At 45.2% G+C, this 14163-nt stretch overlaps 2 protein-coding genes and 1 long non-coding RNA gene across 3 annotated transcripts; all 3 read left to right on the top strand.

Annotated features, from left to right (window-relative positions):
* The first annotated feature begins 8516 nt into the window (after positions 1–8516).
* On the top strand, positions 8517–9122 carry LOC117772572. The gene is made up of 2 exons (XR_004615799.1): positions 8517–8747; positions 8869–9122. It is a non-coding gene; the product is annotated as an uncharacterized LOC117772572 (long non-coding RNA).
* A 107-nt stretch (positions 9123–9229) lies between these two features.
* Positions 9230–10235, top strand: LOC117772554 (zinc finger BED domain-containing protein 5-like; the record flags this gene model as incomplete). The annotated part of the gene is given in 1 exon segment (XM_034603798.1): positions 9230–10235. A coding segment is annotated over 1 exon segment (951 nt), but the record flags the coding sequence as incomplete, so codon positions are not given.
* A 1483-nt stretch (positions 10236–11718) lies between these two features.
* LOC117772558 (zinc finger BED domain-containing protein 5-like) lies at positions 11719–13089 on the top strand. Its single transcript, XM_034603803.1, has 3 exons — positions 11719–12353; positions 12431–12435; positions 13031–13089. Exons 1-3 carry the CDS (start codon positions 11749–11751, stop codon positions 13045–13047), a joined length of 627 nt encoding a protein of 208 aa, XP_034459694.1. The 5' UTR covers positions 11719–11748; the 3' UTR covers positions 13048–13089.
* The last annotated feature ends 1074 nt before the right edge of the window (positions 13090–14163 follow it).

The raw sequence follows: 14163 nt of genomic DNA, 5'->3' as shown, positions 1-14163 counted from the left end.
GTCTGCATACTGTAGATCCACCACGTATTTGATGGTGACGTCCCCCGCTGAGCAAAGCAGCTTTTGCATGGAGGGTCCTGCTGCTCGCTCTGCATCCCTAAAACAACGGGCTCTTTTAAAAGCCATGACAGGGAAACACAGTTCTCTAGTCTCTGTTTGATGTACATCCCCCACACAGTGAACGATCCATGGTAAAACTTTGGGAGATTGGACAGATTGTGATCCCTCAGGTTCATTAGGAACAGAGGTTCAGCGAGGCCCAATCCCCCACCTCGACTCAGCATGGCTCGGGCTATGGGTCTCCAGGTGAGGTCTGTGGGTCCGACGAGGAGTCTTTGGATGTACTGGAGTCGAAAGGCAGCGCACCTGCTGGACAGGTGTACCAGCCCCTGTCCACCTTCCTCCTTTGGCAGGTACAGCATGCTCTGCGGGACCCAGTGAAGATGGTCCCAGAAGAAGTCCACCAGCACCGCCTGCATCTTGGCCATCAGACGTGCTGGGGGGTCCACACATGGCAGTCCATAGCATAGAAGACACCCGGTCTTTGATTATAAGGGTGCGGCCTTTAAAGGACATGTTTTGCAAGCCATTTCCATTTTTTAAGTCGTCCTTCTACCATCTCAGTTTTTGATCATAAAGGTTTCATCCCCAAGATAAACACCCAGATATTTGAGACCTTCTTTGTTCCAGGTCAACCCCCCAGGTAACACAAGCTTTCTGCTTAGCTCAGCTCCCACTGCTGAAGCTGCACTATTTTCCAGTTAGTTTTTGTATATGATATTTTGCCGAATTGATCAACAGTTTCAACAAGGATATTAATGTCGTCAGTTTTTCTGATGAGGATAATGACATCGTCAGCGTATGCAGATACCTTAAGCGTTTGTTGGCAACCTGGGAGATTTACACCTGACAGCTGTATCCTTAGTTTGTGCAAGAGCGGCTCTATGGCTAGAGAGTACAGCATGCCAAAGAGAGAGAGTAGCCCTGTCTAATTCCCCTTTGAACTTTAAAAGGAGAGCTTTCACAGCCCAAAGAACAAGAGAGGTCCAAAATGTCACGAATCAGAGTAATATTGTCAGATATCAGCCTGCTGGGCACACAGTAGGTCTGGTCTACTTGAATGACATGCTCCATCATTTTCTCAGCCTCGTGGCCAACACTTTGCACAAACGTTTATAGTCAGTGCAGAGCAGAGCTACTGGCCGCCAGTTCTTCATCTTCTGAAGATCCCCTTATTTGGGGAGAAGGGTGAGGACCGCTCTCCTGCAACTCAAAGGTAACTGTCCTTTATTAAGATTGTCTCTGAGAACCATCAGCAGGTCTTTTCCAATCACAGGCCAGAAAACCTTGTAAAAGTCTGCAGGAAGTCTGTCGATTCCTGGAGCCTTGCTGTTCTTTAGGTTCTGCAGTGCAGCATGTAGCTCTTCAGCAGAGATCTGTGTGTCTAGCTTTGCACTGACCTCTGCAGGAACCTTGGGTAGACCCTCATAGAACGACTGTGCCACCTCTGGTCTCTCTTGGAACGCCATCTTGTAGAGTTCCTCATAAAAGGTGACAGCATGTCTGCGAATCTCTGCAGCTGCCCTGTGTTGGACCGCAGGGAGTTCATGAGTCTTTTTTGTCCATTCTTGCGTTCGAGGATAAAGAAGAAGTGAGAGGGAGCATCCATTTTGGCAACATGTTGAAACCGGGAGCGAACCAGAGCACCTCGAGCAGAAAAAAACAGCAGGTCTGACAGAACTGACTTTTTGTTTTAGAGAACTTGAATGTGTTCTCCGTCTCCTGTGGAGTCTGCAAGATCTGCAGATCCTCTATTTCTCTCTCCAGAGCTTTCATAGACCTGGTCATGTTCCTTGTAACATGGAGAGTGTACTGTAGGCACAGATGCTTCATTTGACCCTTTCCTATATCCTACCACTGTTGTAGAGATGTGTAGTCAGATTTAGTCTTTGAGAAATTATTCAAAAATAAATATTTTTGAAAACATTATCTGAGAGCAGGGCTACATTGAAATGCCAGTAGCTACTGCTGCATTTTATATTTTTGATAGAACTGAAACCTGAATACGTGAATGGTCTGAAATGCCAACTGGGTGTATGAAACAACTCTGAAGAGCATTGGCCTGATGTTTGAAGGATTAAAATCTGTCACGACGGGCCATAGATAAAAAGTTATCTCTAGTATGGACCCACGTGTACTGACGCGGAGTTTGATGAAGGAGCCTCCAGGTGTCACATAGATCATTGGATTCAATCAGTTTGACAAGACAACTCCTGGAGGCTCTGTCCAGGCACGTCCAGGCACGTGCAAATTAAATGTCCCTCATTTAATTAAAGAGCCCAGCTTTATGTCACACAGACAGAGTTTAACCATCATTGGCAATTTGTGCTCAGACTTTGGACATTCGTTTTTTGAGTCGGAAAGCTTCCTGGTCAGTGAAGGTTGGTTGGTCGGTACCGAGGCCGCAGAAGCCGTGGAGCCACCACCAGCCGAGGCAGGTGGAGGACCCGCCACGGAAGCAGTAGAACCACCACCGGCCGAGGCAGGTGGAGGACCCGCCACGGAAGCAGTAGAACCACCACCGGCCGAGGCAGGCGGAGGACCCCCTGCAGAAGCAGCCGACCAGCTCTCACCGGCTCTGTCCAGGCACGTGCAAATTAAATGTCCCTCATTTCCACAGCAAAAACATTTCATTGTTTCTGACGTTACATGCACAGTGTAATTAAATTCTTGAATTTTAAACCTGAAAACCAGGTTTAACTTTTTAGCTGGACTGATCATTGACAATACAGGTGTGAAAGACCCTTGAATCACGATTTCACTCTCCAGTAACTGATTCACTTTGTCTATGCTTTCCAGAAAAATTACCACAGCGCTGTTCATTCTGGAAGCAGACTTTACGCTATCATAGCCAACAACCTCACCTACAGCCAGACTGACCTCTTCGACAGAGCAGTCCACAGCCGGACACAGTTTGATGGCGTGTGGGCGTGTTAGTTTGTGGAGGCCGAAGCCTCCACCTGCAGCAGCCATGCTGTACAGAGTCAGACACACCGGCAACCACCACCTCCACCAACTACACTACTTCTACACACACTATTACTTACACAGAAACACACTACTACTATAAGTAAAGAAGGAAGAGCAAAGAAAGGGTAGAAAAATCTAACAATCTGATACATTCTCTGTAGCACACCACACTCACTCCAAACTTGCACTCTGACAGAGAGAGAGACACAGAGAGAGACACACAGAGAGAGAGACAGAGAGACAGACAGACAGACAGATTTTTAATTAAAAAAAAAAACATTCTCTAGATTTTTAATTTAAAAAAAAAACATTCTCTAGTGTTTTGGAAAGGTTAGTACGTTTTTTACAGTCATAAAAACAGTGAACATTTTTTTCTGCTTCCCCACAAAACGGACATCTGCACGAAACTGTAGGGTTGATGGTGAAGATAAAAGTGTTAACTGCGATTGCTCCGTGTAAAATCCTCCACTGCAGGTCACCAGTCCTTTTCTTTAAAAGTGGTTTATATATATAACCCTCCATACTGGTTTCACATTACTGTGTATATCTAATTTTTTTCCTCCACACAATGTCAACCCTCCCATCCAGTTTACTTTTGTTCAGGACTAAAACACAACATTCATACTCGGCTCTCCTTTTGGCTGTGTATAAGTCCACGTGTCTGCAGTCCATTTTATTTAAAAAGGGCCCTGTGAGCCCATCCAGATTCGGGGTAAATCCCAGCTCTGGAAAAGGATCGCTGTCGTCAGGAGTTTCTATTCCAGCAGTGTATTCCTGCAGCATGTGGCAGTTGACCATGCCACAGGGCTCTCCCACACACAGCCAGAGACACAACTGTTGCTTTTCAGCATGTTTTATTCACACCATACACACACAATCAAACACAACTTAAATGAACTTAAAGGGTCTAGCTTTACAGCTCAGTCCTTTCCAGAGTCTCTCCTCCCATGTGTTTCTGTCTCTCAGTCCTCTCTGCCTCCGTGTGCTCGGTCCTGAGTGTCTGCGAGTCTGTTGAGGCAGCTCAGTCACTGCCTAAAATTGATCCTCTGGTGCAGGTGAAGGTGCTCTCCCAGCCCTCCTCTACCTCCTCCTCTGTTAGTCTTTTACTACTAAATGTTCTTTGTCTGTCGCATAGACCTCTGTCCGAGAAGGGAAGCTGTAGCCGGTATGTTGGTTAGTCCAGGACCTGCTGTATCCACTACTCTCCTTAAGGTGACAGCTCCAGTGGTGCACAGCATGCTGATGAGGCCTGGTGTTCAGCTGACCTGGACATCCAGCCTGGCTCAGTTGATTTGAGGTTCTTCTAGTAGCCAGTGAAGAGAGTTTGTAGGTTCCTGTCTTTTCCATTTAAAAAGGTTCCACTTTTTAAAAAGTGACTCATAAAAAGGAGATAATCCACACAGAACAGTGCATTGTCTAACCCCAGACCAGCTGTCCTACTCAGTATGCTGCTTGTCGCTTGTCCCCAAACAACATCATGTGGACCTATTTTGGTATTTTTGTACAAATTGTTCTCTGAATGTTGATAATCTGCTTTGTATGTGCACAAGGCCTGCCCCCCCCCCCCGCCTTAGGTAAAAACAACATACTCTGGGGCACCCAGTGTAACCTGTCCCAAAACAAATCTCTTCAAATAGCTTGTAGTTTTTGTCAGTCCTTTTGGTGGTTCCATGCAGGCGAACCGATGCCACAGAGGCTACCAGGTTATTCATTATTAATGTTCTGCCTCTGAAGGATAACTGTGGCTTCAGCCATTTCCATTTGTTTAGTCTTCCTTGTATGTTTTGTACCACCCCCTCCCAGTTCTTCTGAACTATGGCCTTGTTGCCAATGTATACTCCCAGATATTTGAGACCATCTCTTTTCCACATCAACCCCCCTGGGTAGACTGGGTAGACCCCCTCCCAACTCCAAACTGCCAGCGTTTACTCTGGCAGCTGACGTGGTTCATCATCAACAATTTTCTGCAGTTCTTACATTTTTTATGCTGATAAAATGTGACTTTTGTTCAAATCATCTAAAATCACACCTTCAATGTTAGCTCTTATTTTGTTTAGCATGGGTTCAATGGACAGAGCTGAAACATCCCTGAGAGAGAGCAGCCCTGTCTCCCCCCCCCCCCTGTGCACTTTAAAAGATGCACTCAGACCTCCATTAATCTTTAGTACACTCTCAATGTCCTGATACAAATCATTGATCATGGCTATGAGACCTGGGCTGAGGCCGAAACTCTCCAGAGTCTTCCAGAGGTAAAGGTAAATGAACTAGAGATGTCCAAAATATCTCGAATTAAGGACACATTGTCCAGGATAGATCTACCAGGCAAACAATAGGTCTGGTCTTGGTGGATCACGTGGTCCATCGCCTCTCTCAGGCGTTTTGCCAGCGCTTTGGATAGGATCTTCTAGTTTGTGCAGTGTTGGCACACAGGACGCTAGTTCTTAATCTCCTGTAGGTCTCCTTTTTCAGGCAGGAAAGTTATTATTGCTCTTCTGCAGCTTATTAGCAGCATTAGCATGTCTCTAAAACCCTTGTAAAAATAGTTAAAAGATCTTTGCCCATCTCACTCCAGAAGTCTTTATAAAACTCGACTGGACTCCCATCGATACCAGAGGCCTTTCCCCCTCCATGCTCTGTATCACCAGGGTTCCCTCCAACCCAGTGTTCATGTCTTCTGGGACATAGGGCAGCTCATTCTCTTTAAGAAACAGGAGCGTACACATTTATAAAAACAAAGTGTGTTCGAATGTTGGCCTCACCACCAGTGGTCTGCCCTCCAACAACCCACATCCAAAGATGCTGGTGTGAAGTTGCTATCAAAGAGGATGCCCATCCACCCACTGGTTGTGTTTAGGTGGCTCAGCACCATCTCACCTGCTGGACCCCACTTGTCCCCTCTTGTCCCCCCTCACTTACCTGACCATACCTGCTGAACCTGATCTGTCCCCTCCTGTACCCCCTCACTCACCTGACTCAACTGCTGGACCCCACCTGTCCCCTCCTGTCCCCCCTCACTCAACTGAGTGAGACACTATCTTCCCGTGTCTCGACAGTTCTCTGATCATTGTCTCATCTCTAATAAACGGGGGCCAGAGACAGAGTGACTTTAACCGCCGGTGTGGCAAGAGGCAGAACAGATACGAACATATCATTCAGTTTGATGCCACTTGCCACAACCATGTTCGCCTTCTCCATGCTGTCTACAAAAATGACAACCGCGTTGTTCATACGTGCAGCGGACTTCAAGCTGCTGTGACCCACAACCACCCCCCCCCACGGCCAGGCTGCAGTCCTCCACCAAGCAAGGGAAGCCTGGCACGATCTTAATGCCATGCTTCCTCGTTAGATCTCAGGATCTTCAATCAATCAGATCAATCACATTTTATTTGTATAACCCATATTCACAAATCACAATTTGTCTCATACGGCTTTAACAAGGTGTGACATCCTCTGTTCTTAACCTCAACAAGAGTAAGGAAAAACGAAAGAAAATAGGGTAAAAAGAACGTAGAAACCTCAGAGAGAGCCACGTGTGAGGGATCTTGGCAGCAAGCACTAGGCACACATTCAAAATTTCTCGGGAGGAATTTTGTAGTTCTTACTTTTTCTTTCATAAATTTCGTCCCGCTACTCTCTAATTTTTGTCGCACATACACAAGAGATATATTAAAGGGGACATAGCATGCAAATTCCACTTTGTTAGTGCTTCTACAGGTTAATGTGGGTATCTGGCTCATGTCTACCAACCCAAAAACTCTGGGAAAAAACACTCGCGCGTTTTGTTATGGTTCCTCTAAGTCAGAAACGTCATGCTTGAGTGACTCGATTGAGCTTCCTGGGTTTTGTGTCGTAACAAGGCACTGGAAGTCTCCCTATGGCCTTGGCCCACCCGTCCCCCCACACTCGTTACGCCGGGTTTACACCGGACGCAGCGAGGCTGCGAGGCAGCGCAGCGCCGTTCGCAAGCACGCAGCCGCCTGGCTGTTCACACGGGACGAGCATTTCTCCGCTGGTCAGCCCGCGATTCACTCACATGTGGCATTTGTCTGGATCGTTGGGACTGGGAGGCTGCAGCAGTTGCTCGGGCGCGACCGCTCGCTCTCCCATGCGTGAGCTGGAATTTGTGTCAACGCCACACAGCCAGCAGTGTGGAAGACCTCCGCAGTGTTCAGCACTACTGTAACACTGGCACAAACACACAGAGCCCCCCCACTCGTTACACCGGGTTTACACCGGACGCGGAAGCTCCGCGTCCGGTGTAGTTCTCAAGTTCTCAAGCGCGCAGCCGCCTGGCTGTTCACACGGGACGTGCATTTCTCCGCGCTGGTCAGCCCCATAGACTGTATATATAAGGTCAGCCCGCGATTCTGCTTTCTCCACTTGTTGTTGTACCCGTTGAATGTCGGGGTTCGGGGGTAAATGATGGTCTTCATAGCCCCCCCCCCCCCCCCACCCCTCTCTTTCTCTCTCTGTCTGTCTGCTTGTGTGCTTGTAGTGGATGGGCAGAGGGGGACATTTAATTATGTGATTGGGAAAATTAAAACTCCAGGACAACAGAAGGGGAATACAAAGTATGGGATGCATATTTTATAATTTATATCATATAAAATATGTAATTTATATCGTTTAAAATCATGGGGGGAGAGGGGGGAGGGGGGAGCTGGCTCATTAGCATTTAAAGGAACAGGCACTCAAAACAGGTCACTCTGTGGAGGGCTGTTTTATACAGGGTAAAAAGCGTGCTGTTTTAAATGATCCTTGTGGTATTTTGACCAAAGTATGTTACAGACATTTCATTAAGACCCCAAGGAACCATATCAACTTGTGGTAAAATGGGCATGCTATGTCCCCTTTAAATCATGTGGAATTACTTGGAATGGTGTGCTATGACTTTTCTAAGGCTTTCGTCAAATGCTTTGCTCAAAAATTGCTAAAAAACAGCCAAAAAAATGAATGGGGGTTAAGGTCTTTCTATCAAACAAACGAGAGTGAGAAAAGGACTGTTTTTTATGTACTTTTTGGTGCTTAAACTGCTTTCAAAGCCACAAATGGAGGTTGTCATAAATGCTTTTTAGTTTAAAACATAGAAAAACACGTTAGCTTTGCAGAAATGTCACTATGAAATCTATCAGAGCTAAACTTTTGGCTGTATTCATGTTGTAACTTTAGTTCTTTGTTGTCCCTCTCATTGGGTCTAATTTTATTTTGTTATTGTTTTCCAACTCACATTTCTTAACTCTAACCAATGAAAAATATATGTGTGTGTTCGGCAAAGTCTTGGGATTCTTACAGTGTTTTTATTTCACAGATCAGACTTATAGCTTTTGAAAAAGAGTGATTTGTTGGATATCTGCACTGGAGCATAGATCTGTCTCTTCCCAGTGGGGGACACACAAGTGCGACTAATTTGTGAGATACACACACAGAGGAGGGGGGCCAGAGGGGGAAGCACTCTTTAAAGCAGTGGTTCTCAAAGTGGGGGGGCGCGAACACTCTCCAGGGGGGGCGCGATGTCACAGACGGAGAAAAATTAAAAAATTAAAAAAATAAAAACGACCGCCGACCTGTCACTGGTTAGTGAAAGCTCCCTCAGTGGCGAAATGCAAAGGGCTGGACTGACACAAACAAATCAAATACTGTTTCGTTCCTGATCCACCAATCAAAAGAGGAGTGTTATCATTTGAACGCGAGTTGCACGTACGCTTCCGAGTATAAAAGTAACCGCAGGCATGGTCAGCGCTCACCCTCACTGAGACGACACCCTGCAGAGTTTGTGCGATTGCTCTTGTTTCCTCTATCATTCAGATATTCATTGCTTTATAAACAGTCTTTTTAAAGACTCACTCCTTCCTTAGTAATACCTTCCTGCACTTGCAGTAGGCCTATTCGTAGCCTAATCTAAGGAGTAATTTGCTCCACAGTCTTTTTAGAAAGCTCCTAGCCCCAAGAGCTAGCCTTCTAGCTAGCTAACTTCTTCCAACTGCAGCTAGCCCTTTTCTCCTTAACACCTACCTTTACATCTTCAATCATCCACCGTGTTGCAACAAATAAAACACCAGCACTTGAATACTATTCTGTGCTGTCCCTGTCTACATTGTGTACTGTTCGTTTTGTTAGGAACCATTGCCTAGCACAGCCTTATTCATTATTCGTGTGCAAGTCGCTCACAGCCACATACAAACACACTCACAAGACCACGACGTTGCAATTAGAACTTTATTAACTTCACACACTGTATCAGCAAACAAACAACTATGGACAAGTTTCTGATTCGTAAAAGTCAGGCAACCGATGCGCCAGTTGCGAAGAAGCCAACGCTTCGCAAATATGACGAGAGCTATTTGCAGTTTGGTTTCACCATCACTGGCACGACTGAGCAACGTCCTCAGTGTGTTTTGTGTGCCGAGGTGCTGGCAAATGACAGCATGAAGCCATGCAAATTAAAAAGGCACCTCGACACCAAACACCCTGACTTGAAAGAGAAGCCTGTGGACTTCTTTAAACGTGATGGCCTCCAGCAACAACAAACCACCATCTCCAAGCATAGCACTGTCTCCAAGCAGTGTCTGGAGGCATCGTATGTAGTTGCTCATAGAATTGCTAAGCTTGGCAAACCCCATACAATTGCCGAAACACTGATTTTGCCGGCCGCGCAAGACATGTGTAGAATAATGATAGGAGAGAGTGCAGCTGCTAAACTCAGCGCAATACCTATGTCAAATGACACTGTGTCACGCCGAATATCAGAAATGTCTAGTGATATCAAAGAGCAACTAATACACTACATTCAAATCAGTCCTTAATATGCACTGCAGCTGGACGAATCCACTGACATCGCTGGACAGGCCCAGCTTCTCACTTACGTCAGGTATGTGCGGGAAAAGGAAATTGAGGAGGACATCCTGTTTTGCCGGCCTCTTCAGACCCGTACAACAGGGGAGGCAATCTTTAATGTCCTTGACTCGTTCATCCAAGACAGTGGTTTTGGCTGGGGAAAGTGTATTGGCCTCTGCACAGATGGAGCGCGGTCGATGACAGGGCGTGAGCGTGGCCTCGTAGCTCGCGTCCAGCAAGTTGCTCCACTTGTGCAATGGACACACTGCATGGTCCATCGCGAGGCACTTGCTGCCAAGAAAATGCCACCGCTCTTCGAGTCAGTGCTTCACCAGGCCGTGAAAATAATTAACCATATTAAAGCTCGTCCACTTAATCAATCAATCAATCAAATTTTATTTGTATAGCCCATATTCACAAATCACAATTTGTCTCATAGGGCTTTAACAAGGTGTGACATCCTCTGCCCTTAACCCTCAACAAGAGTAAGGAAAAACTACTTAAAAACCCTTTTAACAGGGAAAAAAGAACGTAGAAACCTCAGAGAGAGCCACATGTGAGGGATCCCTCTCCCAGGACGGACAGAAGTGCAATGGATGTCAAGTGTAAAGGAGAACATCAAGATAAAGGTTTTAGCAGCATTGATAAGGGTAAACATTTTGAAGTATAACTGAAGGTCAGTGAATTGGTGGATTAATGTCATTAATGGTCAAGTGTCTGAGGAGAAATACTATGTATCGAGCAGTCCTGCTGCAATCATAGTCCATGGTCAGCAGCCAGCAAGATCATGATCCACCATCAAGATCGGATGCCACTATAGTCCACAGTTATTGTCCACTGCCGCCATTAGGATCCATCATCAGCTGCCACCTCGGTCGTGGTCCACTACCAGTATCTGATGCCAACACGATAAAGGATCTGCCTTTGTCATCACGATCAGCCAGCACGATGCAGAATCCGCCATACTGGATCCACCATTACGACCTCTGATACGTGATCCACAGATCCTAATCCATGATGTGGCCACAGCCGCGGCCCTGGATCTGCGGACGATAAGGCAAAGGGACTCCGGGGAAGAAGTCAAGTCAGTAACATGTATTGATGGGATATGAATTACTTTGATGTGATAAAGATTGAGAAGAGGAAGGAGAAGCTGGAAAGAGAAGCTCCGTGTGTCATGTGTCCCCCGACCTTCTAAACCTATAGCAGCCTAACTAAGAGCAGGTCTAGGACAAGCCTGGACCAGCTCTAACTATAAGCTTTATCAAAAAGGAAGGTTTTAAGCCTACTCTTAAACGTACAGATGGTGTCTGCCTCCCGAACTGAAAGTGGGAGATGATTCCACAGGAGAGGGGCTTGATAGCTGAAAGCTCTGGCTCCTACTCTACTTTTAGAGACTTTAGGGACGACAAGTAAGCCTGAATTCTGGGAGCGCAGTGCTCTAGTGGGTTGATAAGGTACTAACAGCTCTTTAAGATATAATGGTGCCATATTGTTAAGGGCCTTGAAGGTGAGGAGGAGAATTTTAAATTCTATTCTAGATTTAACTGGAAGCCAGTGTAGTGAAGCTAACACAGGAGACATGTGGTCTCTGGTCCTGGTTCTCTTCAGGACACGTGCTGCAGCATTTTGGACAAGCTGCAGAGTCTTTAACGACTTACTGCTGGAGCCTGATAATAAGGAATTACAATAATCCAGTCTGGATGTAACAAAGGCATGGATTAGTTTTTCTGCATCCTTTTGAGAAAGGACATGTCTGATTTTGGAGATATTACGCAAGTGAAAAAAGGCTGTCCTAGAAATTTGTTTTAAGTGTGAAAACAGTGACTTAGTCAGTTAGAAGTGTGACTTAACTCCCGTTTGTTTGGGGTCCTCTGCCAGGAGATGGGGTCAGGGCACGAACAGCTGTTGCTGCACACTGAAGTTCGCTGGCTCTCCAGGGGGCGGGTGTTACAACGGCTGTATGAGCTGCGAGAGGAGGTAAAGTTGTTTTTGACTGAAAATCAAACAGATCTGGCGAAGCACCTGGATGATGCCATGTGGCTTGCCTCTCTCTCCTATTTGGTGGATATTTTTGACCGGCTGAATGGCCTTAACCTGTCTTTGCAAGGCGGCGAATCTAACGTTCTGCTCCTCGCTGATAGAGTGAATGCCTTCACGCAAAAAATTGCTCTCTGGCATGGTCGCATCAGTTCTGGAAACTGCGACATGTTTCCCAGCCTTGCAGACTTCATTGCCGATGCACGTGGCACTGATTTCTCCTCTCTCCTCCAATCAGCTGCTGATCACCTTTCAGCGCTGAAGAATCAGTTTGGGTCCTATTTCAAAGAGGACTTCCGTTCATTCGCCTGGGTTCGGGATCCATTTCTCTGCTCAGCAGACGAGCTGTCAATAGACATGCAAGAGCAGCTTATTGAGCTGAAGAGTGACAGTAGACTAAAGCATCTGTTTACCACCTCCCCTCTTTCGTCATTCTGGGTAGCAATGATGCCGGAATACCCTCAGCTTTGCGACATAGCCTTAAAAATGATCCTCCTTTTCACATCGACTTATTTGTGCGAGGCAGGCTTTTCAAGACTGACTGCGCTCAAAACTAAATATCGCTACCGCGCACAGATCGAGGATGACCTGAGGATAAGTTTGTCAAACATTGCCCCAAGACTTGAGGACCTTTGCAAGGCAAAGCAGGCTCATGTCTCACATTGACAGACCTGCAAGATTTTTTTTGAAAGATCACAAGAGGCCCATAATAATAACAGTATCCTAATGATAGCAATAATAACACTTATTATTATTATGATAATAATAATATAATAATAATTGGTCGATTATCATTAATTATAATAATAATAATATAATGATGGTGATAATAATGATGATTATTATAATAAGAAAGCATGCAGGCTCACATAGCATAATATTAATAGCCTACTAATAGGCCTACTACTACTGATCATAATCATAATAATAATAATAATAATAATAATAAACAGTAAAATAGTAATAATAATTGTCTGTATGGGCCTAACAATAACAATAGCCTAACCTTGACATGTCAGGCCTATCAATAACAATATGCTATCTATCTATCTATCTATCTATCTATCTATCTATATATGGTGGTGTAGTTGAGGGCGGCGGTGGCGGGCGGCGGGGGGGTGGAGGGGCCCCAACTACCCCTAACCAGCTTTGGGGGGGCCCAGCTTGCAAAAGTTTGAGAACCCCTGCTTTAAAGGAACAAATTTCACAGGTGTTAACCAACATTGTGTTAAGCTCAGTTGGTTGAAACTCTTGAACAGGGAATCAGAGGTGGTGGGTTCAAATTCAGATCTGGGCAAAAATTTGATTTAGCTTTTCACTGCTGCTGGCAAATAGAAACATACCGAGTCCCCTCTCTCTAATAGAGGCTGGATTTAAAAAAGAAAGAAACCTGAAAGGAGGCTGGAAACTTTCACAACTGTTCAGCAACATTGTTTGATTTGCTCGGGTGGTTGAAATGCTTGTACAGTGAATAAGTGGTTGTAGGTTCAAAAGTTTTATTTTGCTTTTTTACTGCTGCTGCTCCTAAACAGAAACACACAAAGTCCTCTCTCTCTCTCTCTCTCTCTGTGGGTCTTTCTGTGTCTCTCTCTCACTCTGTCTCTCTCGCTCTCTCTCTGCCTTTATGTGTCTCTATCTCTCAAACTGAGAGAGTCTCTCTCTGGAATCGGCAGCAAGCACTAGACAAACATTCAAACTTTCTCTGGAGGAATTTTGTAGTTCTACATGAAATTGTCAATTTCACCACAGAATGTTTATCAGAAACTAAATGTACTGAAGATCCACTGTCATTGCACTTATCTCCTTAGATCAGATTGTTACTGTAAATCAGTAGATTATAAGTTTTAGAGTTTTCATTGAATAAATGTTTGTATGAATGTCAATCAATCAATCATTCAAATTGTATTTTTATAGCTCATATTCACAAATCACAATTTGTCTCATAGGGCTTTAACAAGGTGTGACATCCTCTTCCCTTAACCCTCAACAAGAGTAAGGAAAAACTACAAAAGAAAAAAGCTTTTAACAGAGTAAAAATAACGTAGAAACCTCAGAGAGAGCCACATGTGAGGGATCAGTAAGACCATATTGTTTTAAAATAGCTCTCAGTCCAAAGTGCCTTTAAAAAAACAAAGCACTGTTTGTGGAGCACCAGCAGATTAATACTGGATGACTGTCACACAGCTTCTGTGCACGTGGTACACTGACCATTAGTGAAAGACGCTCAGCTGTGATATCCACACATGTGGAGAGGGATTC

Source organism: Hippoglossus hippoglossus, chromosome 13, assembly GCF_009819705.1.
Source record: "Hippoglossus hippoglossus isolate fHipHip1 chromosome 13, fHipHip1.pri, whole genome shotgun sequence".
In the NCBI taxonomy this organism is placed as follows: domain Eukaryota; kingdom Metazoa; phylum Chordata; class Actinopteri; order Pleuronectiformes; family Pleuronectidae; genus Hippoglossus; species Hippoglossus hippoglossus.
Note: the sequence above shows the minus strand (reverse complement) of the source record. Positions and strands in the feature narration are given on the sequence as shown.